The sequence below is a fragment of the Vigna umbellata genome, chromosome 1 (genome assembly GCF_029865625.1).
Source record: "Vigna umbellata cultivar VRB3 chromosome 1, Vumbellata_1.0, whole genome shotgun sequence".
NCBI lineage: Eukaryota > Viridiplantae > Streptophyta > Magnoliopsida > Fabales > Fabaceae > Vigna > Vigna umbellata.
The window spans coordinates 49988117-50002772 of NC_142165.1; the positions used below are offsets into that span (position 1 = coordinate 49988117).

General features: G+C 29.2%; 1 protein-coding gene across 1 annotated transcript; it reads right to left on the minus strand.

The window, feature by feature from the left end:
* Nucleotides 1–11813: 11813 nt before the first annotated feature.
* On the minus strand, nucleotides 11814–12800 carry LOC148205642 (uncharacterized). The gene is made up of 3 exons (XM_088111595.1): nucleotides 12615–12800; nucleotides 12339–12485; nucleotides 11814–12202 (listed from the first exon to the last, which is right to left on the minus strand). The coding sequence occupies exons 1-3, from the start codon at nucleotides 12690–12692 to the stop codon at nucleotides 11927–11929; spliced, it is 501 nt and encodes a 166-aa protein (XP_087967721.1). The 5' UTR covers nucleotides 12693–12800; the 3' UTR covers nucleotides 11814–11926.
* Between the last annotated feature and the right edge of the window lie 1856 nt (nucleotides 12801–14656).

The window sequence follows — 14656 nt, forward strand, 5'->3', positions numbered from 1 at the left end:
GAGAGCAAATACTTCATCATATCCGAACCAACACCAATTTATATGAATATCTATATGTCATTTGAAAGCAACCTTTTCTTTCTTTACTACTTATTCTATCTTACCATTTTCCTTAAGGATAAGCCCATTGATTATATTAATGTAACTAAGTCTCCTCCTTTTGTCATATCTGCCCACCCTTTCCCCCGCAATTACTTACTCTACTTTTCATTACATATATAGTCTGCCTACTATTAACTCCTAATTTTAATTACCTCCACCCTTCTATAATTCAACCCTTTTACTGCTTCAAATAACTTTTATAAAATAAAATCTGCTTCCGTACTCCAACTGCGTTCGATGAATTCAAAATATCGTTTTTTTTTTAATTAACAAGTCCCTTTTATTACATTTTCTAATGTTTGAAAACGAAATCTATGTAGATAATTCTTTTTATGGATTAAAATTCTACTTAAACTATGTCGAAATTAATAAAGGTGCCAAACTTTTCACCAAACATAAAAGGCCTACGACGAAGAGCAGTGGGCTTCTTCTCCAATGAAATAGCGTACTTTGAAATTTTTTTGTCACTTTAAGCTCCCTTAAGCCAAACCTAAGGGAACCTTTTCCGTGGTAGAGGTGATAATAACTAAATATATTATATTATGTATTTGTGAAAAAAAAGAGCACTATATACAATTATGATTTATTAGTTCAGTGTGGCATCACGTATTACAGTCCCAACAATAATAGCTACTTGGTGGAAGTAGAATCTTAGAACTCCTTCCCAAAACACCAGAAATATAACATTCTTACGAAAGATATAACGTTATGGAAGTAATGCAAGAAAGTAGTAAATTGGTAAGCGTTCAAAGGAAAAGACAATTCGAGTAAATAAATATTTGACCATCACAACGATGAAAAGGTGCTAAGAATGTATCAACTTTGAAGAGACACTTATAAAACAATGTTACAAATGTTCAGACATTAGATCCCATAATGACCAAACAATATGAATAATTCCAACTCAGCATGCTAACTTGAGGGAAGGGATTTATTGTTTTGGGTCGACAACCTTGGCCCAAACCCAAACAAAGTAAACACATTTACCTAAAAAAAGAGAGACACCTTACACTCAATGCAACATGGTAAGCAAATCCACCATCAACATACGACAGAAACTGAAATATACATATATATCTCATATCGGAATCCTGGGAAGTAGTGCAAACATGTAGCTCATTCAAGCATGTAGATGACGTCACTCGTGCAATGAAATTAACCAAGGATAAATATTCAAGACAATCACCTTATAAAAAAAGAAGCAAAAGAAGAAAAGTGAGCTAAAGAAGGGTGAAATTGTATAATATGTGGGTTTAAATAATGATGATTGTGTGTGATGACATTTAATTGGATATAAATTGTAGAGAATGGGTAGGTATCGAAAAGTTTAAGTAACATTTTGATTTTTGTCATGACGTAGCATTTAATATTGAGATCTCAATAGTTTTGACTGAGTCACTTATGGCTGGATCTGTCGCTCTCTAATGGGAAAGGGGTTGGAAGTAGCTATAGGCCAATATGTCATAAAAAATATCAAACACTGAAAACAAATCATTTTTCTAATGTGCCTAAAAGCGTGAAGCAATGCAACAACTCTTTTATATCATTCATCATTTATTATCTCCAGCAACCCACATTTTATATTATTTTCCACATTTTGTCAGAAAAATAATAACTATACCAATCTGCAAATCAATCCATGCAGGAAAAAAAAAAATAAACGTATTTCATAGGTTTCTTGTTCCCCAAATTTTGACTTCCTTTCCTTACGGCACGAGTGATGCAAATTATTCCCCACCTTAAATAATTATAATTTGGCATCACATTACCATCTCTTCATATCTTATACATTTTCGTTTTTTTATTTTATTTTAAGAAAGATTGTTGAAGAATCTAAATCTTCTTATCACGGCCTGTTTATCACTCTAATTAATAGATCTTTATTATTTGCTATTTATAAAACAATCATACTTAAGTTATAATGAAATTTTCTAACCTTTTTGTTTGTTTGTTTAACAACACTGTATTATTTTGCCCTGTCAAAAGGGTCGTGAAATCACCGCCACCTTTCAAGAAACATATCTTCTTTATTTCATAGTTTCATATTTCGAACCTTAATTTACTTCTTTGTCTAGAATTTTTTTTTTCAGATGTTCAAAAGTACATTAAATATCAACACATCCATATTATGCCGGATAAATCTGTTTAAGAAGCTAAAACTCTCTTAATATCCTCATTTACAGCATAAATCGAAATCCTAAACGTAAGTATAGAAGTTATTCTCCAATGAGAACGTTGTTGCTCCTACTGTCAGTGATCCTATATATTCCTTTTTTTTAAATTCTTTTCTAATATATGTTTTTTAATGTTAATTTCAAATTTAATTCGTCTTAATTACTTTCATATCATAGATTTGAATTATTACATAGAAGGATATCATTGTTTACTTCAATGTTATGAGTTTAAACTCTCGCACTTAATCAGAGTGTTTTTAAAAATTACTATTCAGTGAGAGTCTTGTGGGATTTTTTTAATATGAGAGCCACTTATATATTTTTAAAACTATTATTTTTATTACTATTTTTAAATTACATTTTATTATTTTCAAAATATTAATATGATTTACATTTTTAATTTGTTTATTTAAAATAAAAAATATAATTTACATGTTCGAATTTTTTATTTATTACAAATTTTATTGTAATATATTTCAAAATATTTACTTACTATAAATTTAAGTTATATAAGAATTTTTTTGTGAACTGAATATTTAAGGATTTGCTTTATAAAATAATTTCAAGCGACACTTAAATTTAAAAGCTCCAATTTATTTAATAACACAATAAATGGGTTTGTGAGATATATGTGAATTAGCTTTAGAATTACACTAGGTATAGTTGGACTCAAGTGAGTGATCTTAGTAATGTTAATGGGTCAACAATAGTCTAACTTATTTTTTTTATTTTAAAAAAATATTAAATATATATTTTAAATATTTTAACTTTGACTAAAATTAAAATTTGTTTTTCTTTCTCAAAATACAGTGTAATTTCTAAACTTAAAAAATAAATATATTTAATCTTTTTAACTCGATTGTGGTAAAAAAAAATTATGTGTTAAATAACATTTTAAGTTGATGTTTAAGATATTTATATCATTTGACACCTTCTAACTTAAATGTCATTTTGAAATACTATTTAACAAAAATAAATATAATGTTGGTAGGTTAAGATAATTATATATATTTATTTTTTAAAATTTAAAAACTAAATTATTTATTTTTTAACAACATTTTATTAATATATCAAAAAAAGAAGGAGATTCTAATTTCGTGTAAGTCTATGAACCAACAAGCAAATTTAGCTCTTAATAAAATACATAAAATAATTAATTTTTCCTTAAACATTTTCCCTTGAACTCTTCAATTTCGTCAATTATAGCTCTAAAGAAAACAAAGCCCGATTCCTTGTGATTTTCCTTCATCAAGTTATAGCCAAGTACAAAGCATCAAATCTTGAATTGTTTTGCCTAGAGAAATTTATTTTCTACTCTTTTTTTTCTTTGACGGGTGCATGCATGATTTGAGAATCAGTGGAATGTGCGAATTCTGTTTTTAACTTCTACACCTAGGTGTTTGAAGTGATAAAAAAGATTTTGTTTTGATTTCATCATTTTCAACAAATCTTAGTTTTATTAGAAAACTAGTTTTTTTTTTTAATTCCAGTTTAAGTTTCATATGATAATTAGATTGTTTTAACGTTGTTTTTGCATGTATATATGGATCAACTTGGTATTTTTTTTTAAGATTTAAATTTTGGGAAAAAAATTCTTTTATTTGATTAGCTTGGTAGTTTTTAAATTTAGATATGAAATTAGAATTTTTCTCTACAAATTTTAATATATTTTGGTCTACAAACTTTAAAAATGAACAGATATATTTATTCTAATCCAATGAGTTAATTTATTTTTAAGTATTAAACACTGATTTTGGTTGACATTTGAACTGAAATATGACAAACAAGATAAATAACTCAAATTAGTCTAGATTGTCGTTTGATATGTCAAAAAAATTTAACTTAATTGGATTATAAAGATTATATCTATTCATTTTTTAAAATTTGGGACAGAGAAAATTTTCAATTTTAATCAAAATTTAAAAACTAAAATACATATTTAATTTTTTTTTTATTACATGTGAATTGATGTACAAGACCTATTTTTTTTGTGATGAAACAAAGTTTAAACCAAATTTATGTTTATAAGTAGGGATGATAAATGCACACATTTCAATAGATATTATCTCTTGTCTTGTATTTGATAGGAAATTCTGACATTTAATGAATATGAATATGAGTAATATTCAAATTTTCAAATTAAAAATATATATGGATATAAACATTGAGTTCATGTTCCTGTTTTCATTTTAATATTGTTTTAACTTACTAAATCATTTATTAGCTAATATATACACTTATATGAATGATTTTTATCTTTAGTTTCGTAACTTACTTTTAAATGTATATATTTGATCATTTTACCTTTATAATTATTTGACATTTATTTAATTACTATTTAATATTCTTATTCGATATTTACACAATTATATTTTCTTTCTTAATATTTGATGTTAAAAAAAACAAATGTTTATCTTGTTTACATCAAATACTTTAGTACTAATGCAGGTATGATCAGTATATTCATTACTCAATGAAATGGGATAAGAGAAAATTTTCATAGTTGGAAAATAAAAATAGGTTTTTACATTAGAAACGAGATGGAATAGTCAAACCCACATTCAAGTTATTAGAATAACTATATCTAGTTTTTTAGTTATTGTATAATAGATCAATAATTGTACTTTGGAATTGATCTTGGTAGGTTTTAACTTAGTTATCAACGTGGTATCCTAATTTTAGTGACTTATAATTAAGGATTGGAAGTGCATTTCTTTTATTTGAGATTACTACACTAAATGATATTTGGTCAATGAAAGTTGAGAAATTAATATCTTAGCACAAATTTGAATTATCAAGTGTTAGATGTCTACATTATTTGCTCATAACGTATTTTTGCAAGTAAAGAATGACCATAGAAAAATGTTAATATATCCTTATTAATATTTAAACAAGTCGTTTTTATTGAGGTGAAAATCCACTGTAAAAAAATTAATCAATTTAAACTAGAATATTTTATATAAATAATAATTTGTCTTAAAAAAAATTGATTTAATTCTCCTATAGTCTTACTCAAGTTTTAAAGGGATTTCACTGAATTAACATATCCTTTTTAGAGTGGTATCTTTAAATAAGATCATCTTACCATCTTTATACTTTGACATCTCCTCTTTAAAGTGATATCTAAACAAAGGAAATTGAATTTTAATTTAACACATTTTTACAAGTGGTATTTTCAATTATATAAGTAACTTCTATTTTGGTTTGAGTTAATTTTGTAGTTTTAGAAACGGACTAGATTAATTTAATTATTTATTTTATGTGATGTAGTTATTGTTACAAGATTTTAATTGTATAATATAATGGGAGATTTTAATTTTATTGACAATCTAAATCATATATATAAAGATACGAGGTGGAAAAATATTGACAGCGGTTCTTACTCCCAGTTTGAGAACGAAATGTTATCGTGATAAATATGTAATAAATATCTCTTCGCATGTGGATTGCAAATTGAGATTATAATTTTGTTGCAATTTAATAAATTGAGAATAGAGTCAGATATATAGAAAGTGTCAAACACAAATATTCAAATTTAATACAATTTTTTGAAAGTCATCTAGTTCCTTTGATAAAACATGAATATGCATGAGATATAGGCTTTTATATTTAAGTATACGTGTTCCTTTTTACATTTATTAATAAAAAATGTTCAACTTAATGTTTTTATATTTGTCAAATCATTATAAATTTCAATTACGTAATGTCTCTAATTTTACTTTAAATTGACATGCATTAATGGTTAACGGAACAAAATTAAATGAGTTTAGGTGTTAAATGTAGAAAATAGTATACATTTGAATTGATTTTTACTTATATAGTTTATTATTTTTTATTTCATGATGTATTTTAAATAAATTACAATTTAAGAATTCAACCATTTAAAATCCTTACTACGGTACAAGGACTTAATTGAAATACATTCAAACAAATACAAAAAGTTTTCTTTACTAGAAGGGAATTTCTAATCCTCAGCCTTTTGAATTTGTTATTTACCTATCATTTTAAAATTTTAAGATGAGATTGATTATTATTTTATAGATTATATATTTTTATTTAATTTATAGAAAGTCGAAATAAAATAAAAGTGTGATAAGAAAAGAAATTAATAAGTTCTTGGTGAATCCTTGAAGTGTGTATTGTTGGAGTTTATAAAGAATAATGCAATTTGATGATCCCAATGTGCAGTGATGTGGTCATAAACCAGTGGAATGTAAGTCACATGCTCTGTAGAATCAGGATCCGTGTAACCTGCAAATTGCATTTAATTTTAAGATTTTCTCACCATATTTTTAATTACGTTCTTTTCAGTTTTTCAACCACACCCCATAATGTGGATATATATTACTTTTTTTTCTCAAATCTAACCTCACAACCAACCAACCATGCTATGTCAACCAAACTTCAAAAAATAAAAAATTATAATTGAAAAGGTCTATGTTAAATGTATTCTTTCTCCATTTACAACTATTATAAGAAACACATTTCTTTAGTTACAGAAATTCATTTATAAATGTAATATTTATGGGTGTGACTAATTTTAAAATAAATTGAAAAAAATGGAGAGTTTCCATATAGTGATTGTAACACCCACACAAACAAAACTATATAGTCTTTACAATAAAAGTTAAACACATAAAATATATGTAAATATGTACATATGTTTAATAAAAGGAATCATAAACAAATTTCAATTTACATATCTACTCATTTATATAATTCAATCTACTTGTTCATAATCTAAAACAACACACATGTGAGAGTAAGACATTGGAATACATTTTTAATAAAAAAAATATATAAAAAAAGCACTATGATTAAAAAAATTTAAACAATTAAATTCCATCAAAACACCAATATATAAAAAATCATAAACATAATTCATAAATTTATATATAAAAATATATTTAATAAATAAAATATCGAATAAATCGTATCAAGTATGTCTTATTAGAGACTAATATATAATCTAAATCAACACTTAGATGTAAACCTAAGAATAATGGATTGAGATAAGTTTATTTAGACCATTAGTGAAACAAAATCATCTCTATTAAAATGTAGGTATCAATACATAAATCAAATAATAGATCACATATCATATTAGATATGTAACCACATATTCATAGTAGTCTTATCATTTTCGTACAACATAATTCACTTAAATAAAATCAAAAATCAATTAAATATATAAATTAATATTTATTTTATAATTATAATTAATATTCAAAGACAATTCATCAAAAAGACAAGAAGAGAAAACACTTACGGTGTTATTTTTACTTGAGTGAAAAACCATTTACTTGCAAAAATAGGATAAAATTTTTCACTTTAGCCAAAATAGATTTGAGAGTAAGGTTTTGATCTCTATATTTTTATTTGAGTGAAAATTATTCACTTGAGTAAAAATATCATAACCATACTAATGTAACAAAGTACATAAGTTCTTAAATGTTTTCTTCAAAGTCACTTTATTAAATACAACTTTCAAACATTCCAAAATTATCGATATAATTTATAGTTTTCTCAAATATTATGCTTTAATAATTTCAATTCAACTTTGACGTTCAAACTCATTATATATATATTCACATCAAACTCAACAACTAACATTAAATATTTCAACTCATATAACCACAACTTGAATTCGTCTAATGTAAAATCCACCTTCAAAAAAAATACAAAACAAATTTTATTCACTCCAACTATACAAATCTTGTATCAAATTCAATCGTTAAAAACATGTTCAAACAATAACCCTGCATAAAACATAAGGTACTATGACCACTTTTACTTACAAATCATCTATCCTAAATTTCTGTAATAAATAAATAAATAAACTTTCCTTACATGTAATTCCTTATTCCAAAATTTTTTTAATTCAAATATAAACTTATTCAAATCTTGAAACCTAAAATAAAATATCTAAATACGACTAAATTTCAATATTAGTTTAGTCAAATTGAAATAATTGTTTTTTTTCAACTTACCCCACTAAAGTTAATAAAAAAATTATAAAAAAAAGGAGAATAAAAAATCTTAGAGTAAGCATGAATATTCTTTATTTAAAAAATTAATCAATTATAATTAATCTTTAACTTCCCATTTATAATTCCTATCTATAACGAGATATCATTTGAAAAGAGTCGTGATATGGAGAAAGAAAATTAAAGAGAAAGGGGATAAGAGATTTAAGAGGGAGAGAGAGAGAGCAGTGTTACAATGATGAAAAAACAAAATAGGTGTTATGATCATACCAAAGAGCAATGAGGTAACACTAGTATAGTAAAAGCAAATGTCATCAGTTATTTTTTGTCATAGGCAGCGATTCTTCAACCGAGGCATATACTGACGAGGTAAAAAGTCTTCCTCTTATGCCTCGGTTGTGAACCAAGTTAGTATCTTGTCATCTACTGCTTTTGTTGGGACTTGAACCGAGGTAGTAGAGTGATTTTTACTTTTTTTTTTCTGGCCACACCTTGTGTAGCATGAGGTAGTAGAAGTGCGTCCAGAGAGTGGTTACAGAGTGATTCACAAACATTGAGAATTTATTATGAAGCTTTGAAGAAGCTTTGAAGACAGCAATAAATTGATCTCTGGGAGGCAGGCCCTCTTTGATGACAGGGTGATTCACAAACTCTTGGCTCCATTTATATAACTTGGCAACAATATCTCAACCCAACATCTTAGCAGCAATAACTTGGCAAACAATTTCCTGCAATATTTCAACCAAATATCCAATGAAATTGGCAGCAATAACTCTCTCCTCCAAAGAACCTCTTCTCTTCAGTGCTTCCTGTAGGATCTCCAAAGCTTCCATGGCTTCCTTGGTTGCCTTCTCTCGCCCCTTCTCATCACTCCAACACGCATTCCATATTGCAGGCAAAATCTACAAAAATAAAATTGAATGATGAGTTTTGAAATTGAAGACTGAGAACCCAAAAATCCCCAAACGAAACCCTCGTTGCCAAACGCAGAAGCGCTCGTCGCGCCACCGCCGCACCATCACCTCGCCCTTGTCGGTCCATCGCCGCGCCTTTGTTGTGCTAAGGACGATCCCCTACGAGGGCGAGATCCACCGCCAGCCGCTGCCAACGAAGGCGAGATCCCACAGTGTCGCCAAGCCCCAAATCGAAACCTTAAATCGAATCGCCAACGCCCTTTTGCCACCTCCACGAACAAGGACCGTCATGCCGCAGAGACGAAGTCGCACCGAACGCCCCTCCCTATGCGAAACCACGCCCGAACCTGAAAAGAAAGAAGGGAAGAAGAGAACCCAAAGACGAACCCAAAACGGAAAAGAAGAAGAAGAAGAAGAACGACCCATGCGCCACCGCGAGCTACCACGAACGTCGCCTGGTTGCGCCATCTCCACACCTTTGCCTGGTCGCCTAGTCGCCTGGTCGCGAGAAGAAGAAGAATGGCCAGGGTTTTGAAAATGAAATCTGATTACCCCTTATCCCTTTCGGACCGAAAGTACTGGAAAGACAGGGTATATTGCCTTGGGTCCTAGTGGACTGAGGCATTTTCAGGGTGTTAGGCGTCGGGTGGGGTTTGAACCGAGGTCATATTGTCTATATGCCTCGGTTCCCTTTAAACCGGGTCAGAAAAGTTAACTTAAACTACGAAAATGCTACTGTTTTCTTATAGATTTCGGTTCTACCTCAATCGAAGCCTATTGTGCGATTTCAAATCCAATTTTTTTACTAGTGTAATTATCATAATAAATATGAAAAATATTGTGAAGCTAAAATGGGAGATAAGTAGTAATCCAAACTTTAGAGTCAGATTCTAAAAGGTAAATATGTTATAAGTGATTTAAATAACAATAATTTACTTGTAAAAAAACAAAGTAAAGTCTTTGAAAAGAGTTTTGGAATGTTGAAAAAGATACCGTGATCAATGTATGACATGATAAATGAACAAGTGAAAGAAAAATAGTTAAACTAATTTAATTTGTGCATTCTATTCCAAAAAGTATGATGAACTAGTACTTTATAAATCTTATCGAGCAACGTAAGAGTTGAAATACATAACTTTTTAACAAAATAATACCTTTTTATCTTTATTTCCTCCTTCAATAAAGACAACCGATGATAAAAGGGTTTGAATTAACAATAAAAATAGAAAACTTATATTATCAAGTATTTATAACATGTTAAAACAATTTTCATAATCTATAGGTTAATATATAATGTTTGGAAGGAGATTTAAAGAAATAGATTCTTACTAATTGGGGGCATATCCAGTTGTTTATAGCAGAGGATACAATATTACATGGTTTGAAAGATTGCCCCGTAAATTCTAAAATATGGTACCAGCTCACAGATGAAGAAAAAATGAATTGAAGCTATAGAGGATCCAAGTTCATTCTTAAATTGTGGTGGTCAACTTGACAGGTATTAAAACAAACTTAATGAGGTTATAGTCTCTTAAAGCCATTTAAGACATAAGTAAGGAGAATTAGAAAGTTATCTTCAAACATATTTATCCATAAACCAATTAGTCAACTCATCTTTTGACATCTAAAACAAAAACAATGGAGGAAGATTATTTGATGTTATAAGAATTTTTCTTTTATCTAAATCACTCACTCCGATCTAATATCTTTGAAATTATTATTTCTAGAATAGTTTCTATTTTTCTTTTCGCAATCTGTTTTTGGACTTCAATCCCATTTTAACCAAAAAAGAAAATAAAAAATAAAAAATGATAATTTCTTAATTAACTCGGATTGAGTTCAAATTTATTATCATGTTATCTAAGTTCTAAATTGTGTAAAAATGGAAAAAGTTACGGATAAAAATTCATAAAATATGTAGAATTGAAAACCAATCATGAATATTCTAAAATATGAAGACTATAATCATAAGAAAAATAAAATACAAAGACTAAAATTACTGATAAAGAATTAAAAATGATTCAAAATTACAATTTAACTCATAACATGTGTTATAATAAAGTATAAAAGAAACCAAAATTCATCTTGAAAAAGAAAGACACATAACCTACAACGAAAATCCTTTAACTAGTAATAAATATTAAGTGGTAGCAAAATAAGTTTTACCCAGCCTGGTCACGCACACTAAGGTGTAAAATTTGGGTGGGCCCAACTTTCTTATGGACCACAATTTTGTTGTTTATATTTGGTCATTGATTGATCAAATTAATCCATTTCCCCCTAAATTTTACCATTCTAACAATAAATTTTAAAATAATAATCATAAAATGACAACATTTATATTTAGTTGACAAACATAATAAAAGTAAAATAATTATAAAAAAAACTGTTGGTAGTTTTTTTTTAAAAGTAAAAAATAAGACGAGATAATACTAAATAAATGGAAAAAATTTATATATATTAAAATATAATTTTTCATTTAAAATATGAAACTACCGAATAATTTATGACTTATTGACTGGTCCAAGTTATCCTAATCATTCTTATGGAACTGTTCTTTTTCTCATTGCTGAAACTTCATTCAGCAATGAAATTGGATGGGTCTAACACAGTTATGTTCCAGCACACAGAAAACAAGCCAAAAACTTTGAGAAATTGGTTTATATAAAGATGAAAGTGAAATTGGTATCAACTAGTTTGAGATACACAAGATGTTGAGCAGACTAAAGTGATTGGAAAAAGTAAAAAATCACAGCTTTTTGTCAAACTTCTGCGTGTTCTCACCACTCTGCTTCCCAATAGCTTTCAGAAGCGCTTCAGTGACATCCCTTACATCAAGGGTCTGATCCTCAGCCACAACAATGGCTTCCATAGAAAAACCCTTTTCGCATGAAACTTTGGCTTGTTGAACATTCAGACACATCTCATCAAATGCCTCTAAAATACCCACTAGCTTGTTACTCCCCTTCTCACAGCTGACCTTCACCGTAAAGGTTCCTGCCCTTACCTTCTCTACTTTCACATCCTGGCACATATTTTTGCAACATTATACATAGAAACAACATTAGTGTATATCTAACATGTTATTGTGATTGGTGGTTTCATTTTTGTACCCAGGCCTTGTTTTTGTAATGTAGGAAAGGTTAAGAGAATAAGCATACCTTATTCCCTTTGACATGGTTCAATAGGTTAATGTGGTCTTCTCTTGCGGCCAGTAGGTTTTCATAATGTCTTTTGAGATTTTCCAAGACGAGCTTTAGCTTGTACAAGCGCAGAATGGTGGTATTGGCAACGGAGGTTCTCTTGGCCTACAAAACAAAACAAAACAAAACAGAAACAACTTCAGTGTATGAAGGAAGAAAGTTACTTCAGTTTTGAAATCATGAGAAAGAAATTGAGAAAGAGAAGTTGAAATAGATGGTGTTAGATTGCATTACAGAATATGAGTTGGTAAGGACTCGCAGAATATGAAGTTTTCTGCGCAGTGATATCCTTTTCTGCACTCTGCAAGCCATCTTCTCTGTTTATCAGTCTTCTCTATCTCTATCTCTCTTTCTCTGGTGAATGTTAAATTGAGAGAACTTAACTCTTGCTGGGTATTTATAGCTGGTGATTGGAGTGATATGTTTCTTGGATTCTTGTCATTTGAAATTGATTAAAATCGTCCGTTGCTACCATGTGTTTCTCTATATGAAAGTAAAATAAAAAATAAAAAACATGAGATAAAGAGTTAAAGACTATCTGACACCACCATACCTATTACACATATAGAGAGACACGGGGAAAAGAGGAAAAACAAAGGCACTGACTAGACTGTGAAATGTGAAATGTGAAATGTGAAATGATAAGAAAATGAATAGCGACAAAGAGACATATGGTTGGTGTAAAAACCAAAACCTGTCATCGATAAAATTTATTTGAATAAAATGATTTTTAGTTACCAAGCTTGATCGAAAGGGTATTTTACATTTATTCTCTTTAAAATGATGGGATTTTCATTAGCACAAACATAGATTTATCATTTAATAAGTAATGATAAATCACTTGTGAACAGAAACAAGTTTTAAAATTTACAAAGTAGTGATTATGAATGCATCATATGAGAAGAGATTTCAATTATTTATCTTATTTTAATTTAAATGATTTAAGACTACACAGTGTGAGTGGATTAATTATGAAAGTATGTGTTTGGTATTGTTTTGAAGAGGAAAGAGAGACATAGTGGAATAGGTTTTGATTTGTGGTTTCTCGAAATGTAGGTACATTGTAAATGAAAAAAGGTGTGAGAAGTACAGAGTTTAGTAATTTGTCATTTGTGAAAGTGCTAGAATACAAGGGTTTTATGAGCCAGCACAGTTGGTTGGTGAAAGGGATGTGTACGAAGCAGAGAAAGTGAAGAGGGGAGCATGAAAAGGTGGATGATATAGTTGTCATAATCAGTAAAAGACTGTTAAAATTTGCATGAGAAGGGATGTGAGAACTGAAGCAATCCAATGGACAATAAGAGAGGATGGTCATTCTCAGTCAGAAATAATGCATATATCAGTTCAGTCACTGGCAATGCCAATGAGACATAAGCATACATGCATGCATATCAGTCATTCATCTTCACGGGCCTCTCTTTGCATTAGCCTTTGCCTTTGTCTCTCTCTCTCCATGCCAAACCTTCACTGGCTAGTGGCCACACTTGTATCACATGTACTGACACACTTTCTGTTTTATTCTTTATATCCTTCCCTTTCTCCACTTCAGATTCGCTGGCTTCGTTTCTACCTACTTCAATTAATTCATAAAGTATAAATTAGGTACTCCAACCCATCAGTTCATTATAATATCTATATTTCTTTGCTTTGTGCCAATTATATATCTTTCAAAACCAGAAATAGATTGAATGGATAATGGAAGAAGGAGTTTAAAGAATTTATAAATTAATTCTTTAATATAGACTGACATATATATGTATATATAAATGGTGGTTTAGTGTGTTTATGTGAATGTGTGTTACAGGTTATATTATTATAATCCAAGTTGAAGGAAAGCATAAGCATTTGGCATAAACTGTGGATTGGGTGGTCATTCTCTAGAGCTAGAAATGACAAACAGAAAACACATAAGGTGCATAAAAGGGCATGGAAAGGACTTGTCGATTACTGAATCATCTCATTGTTGCAGAGGGAAGCACTAGCAATAGAAGGCAAAAAGAAGGTTTGGATTTTAGTAGTTGCATGCCTCCTTAAATTGCTCTTATTAGCCTTGTTTTGTTGTACGCACTAACATCTCTTTTTGAAGGCTACTAGCTACGTGAGAGAGGACTACTTTATTGTCTCCTCATCCTTTCATGCACCAATGATAAAAAGTTCATCCTTCCATCGGTTTTGCTTGTCCATTTCTGCTTGACATGTCTCTCTCTCAATGGGAAAAAAGAAGCTATATTTGTATCTATTCATTGGCTTCTTGCTAAAAGCTCTATGCTTTTCAT

What these genes read in the sequence shown, in the direction of transcription:
- LOC148205642 (XM_088111595.1), bottom strand. Translation starts at nt 12,692, where the DNA reads ATGGCTTGCAGAGTGCAGAAAAGGATATCACTGCGCAGAAAACTTCAT. An exon ending in TCCTTACCAACTCATATTCT is followed by an intron (nt 12,486 to 12,614) that starts GTAATGCAATCT and finishes TTTGTTTTGTAG; the next exon opens with GCCAAGAGAACCTCCGTTGC. An exon ending in ACCATGTCAAAGGGAATAAG is followed by an intron (nt 12,203 to 12,338) that starts GTATGCTTATTC and finishes AATATGTGCCAG; the next exon opens with GATGTGAAAGTAGAGAAGGT.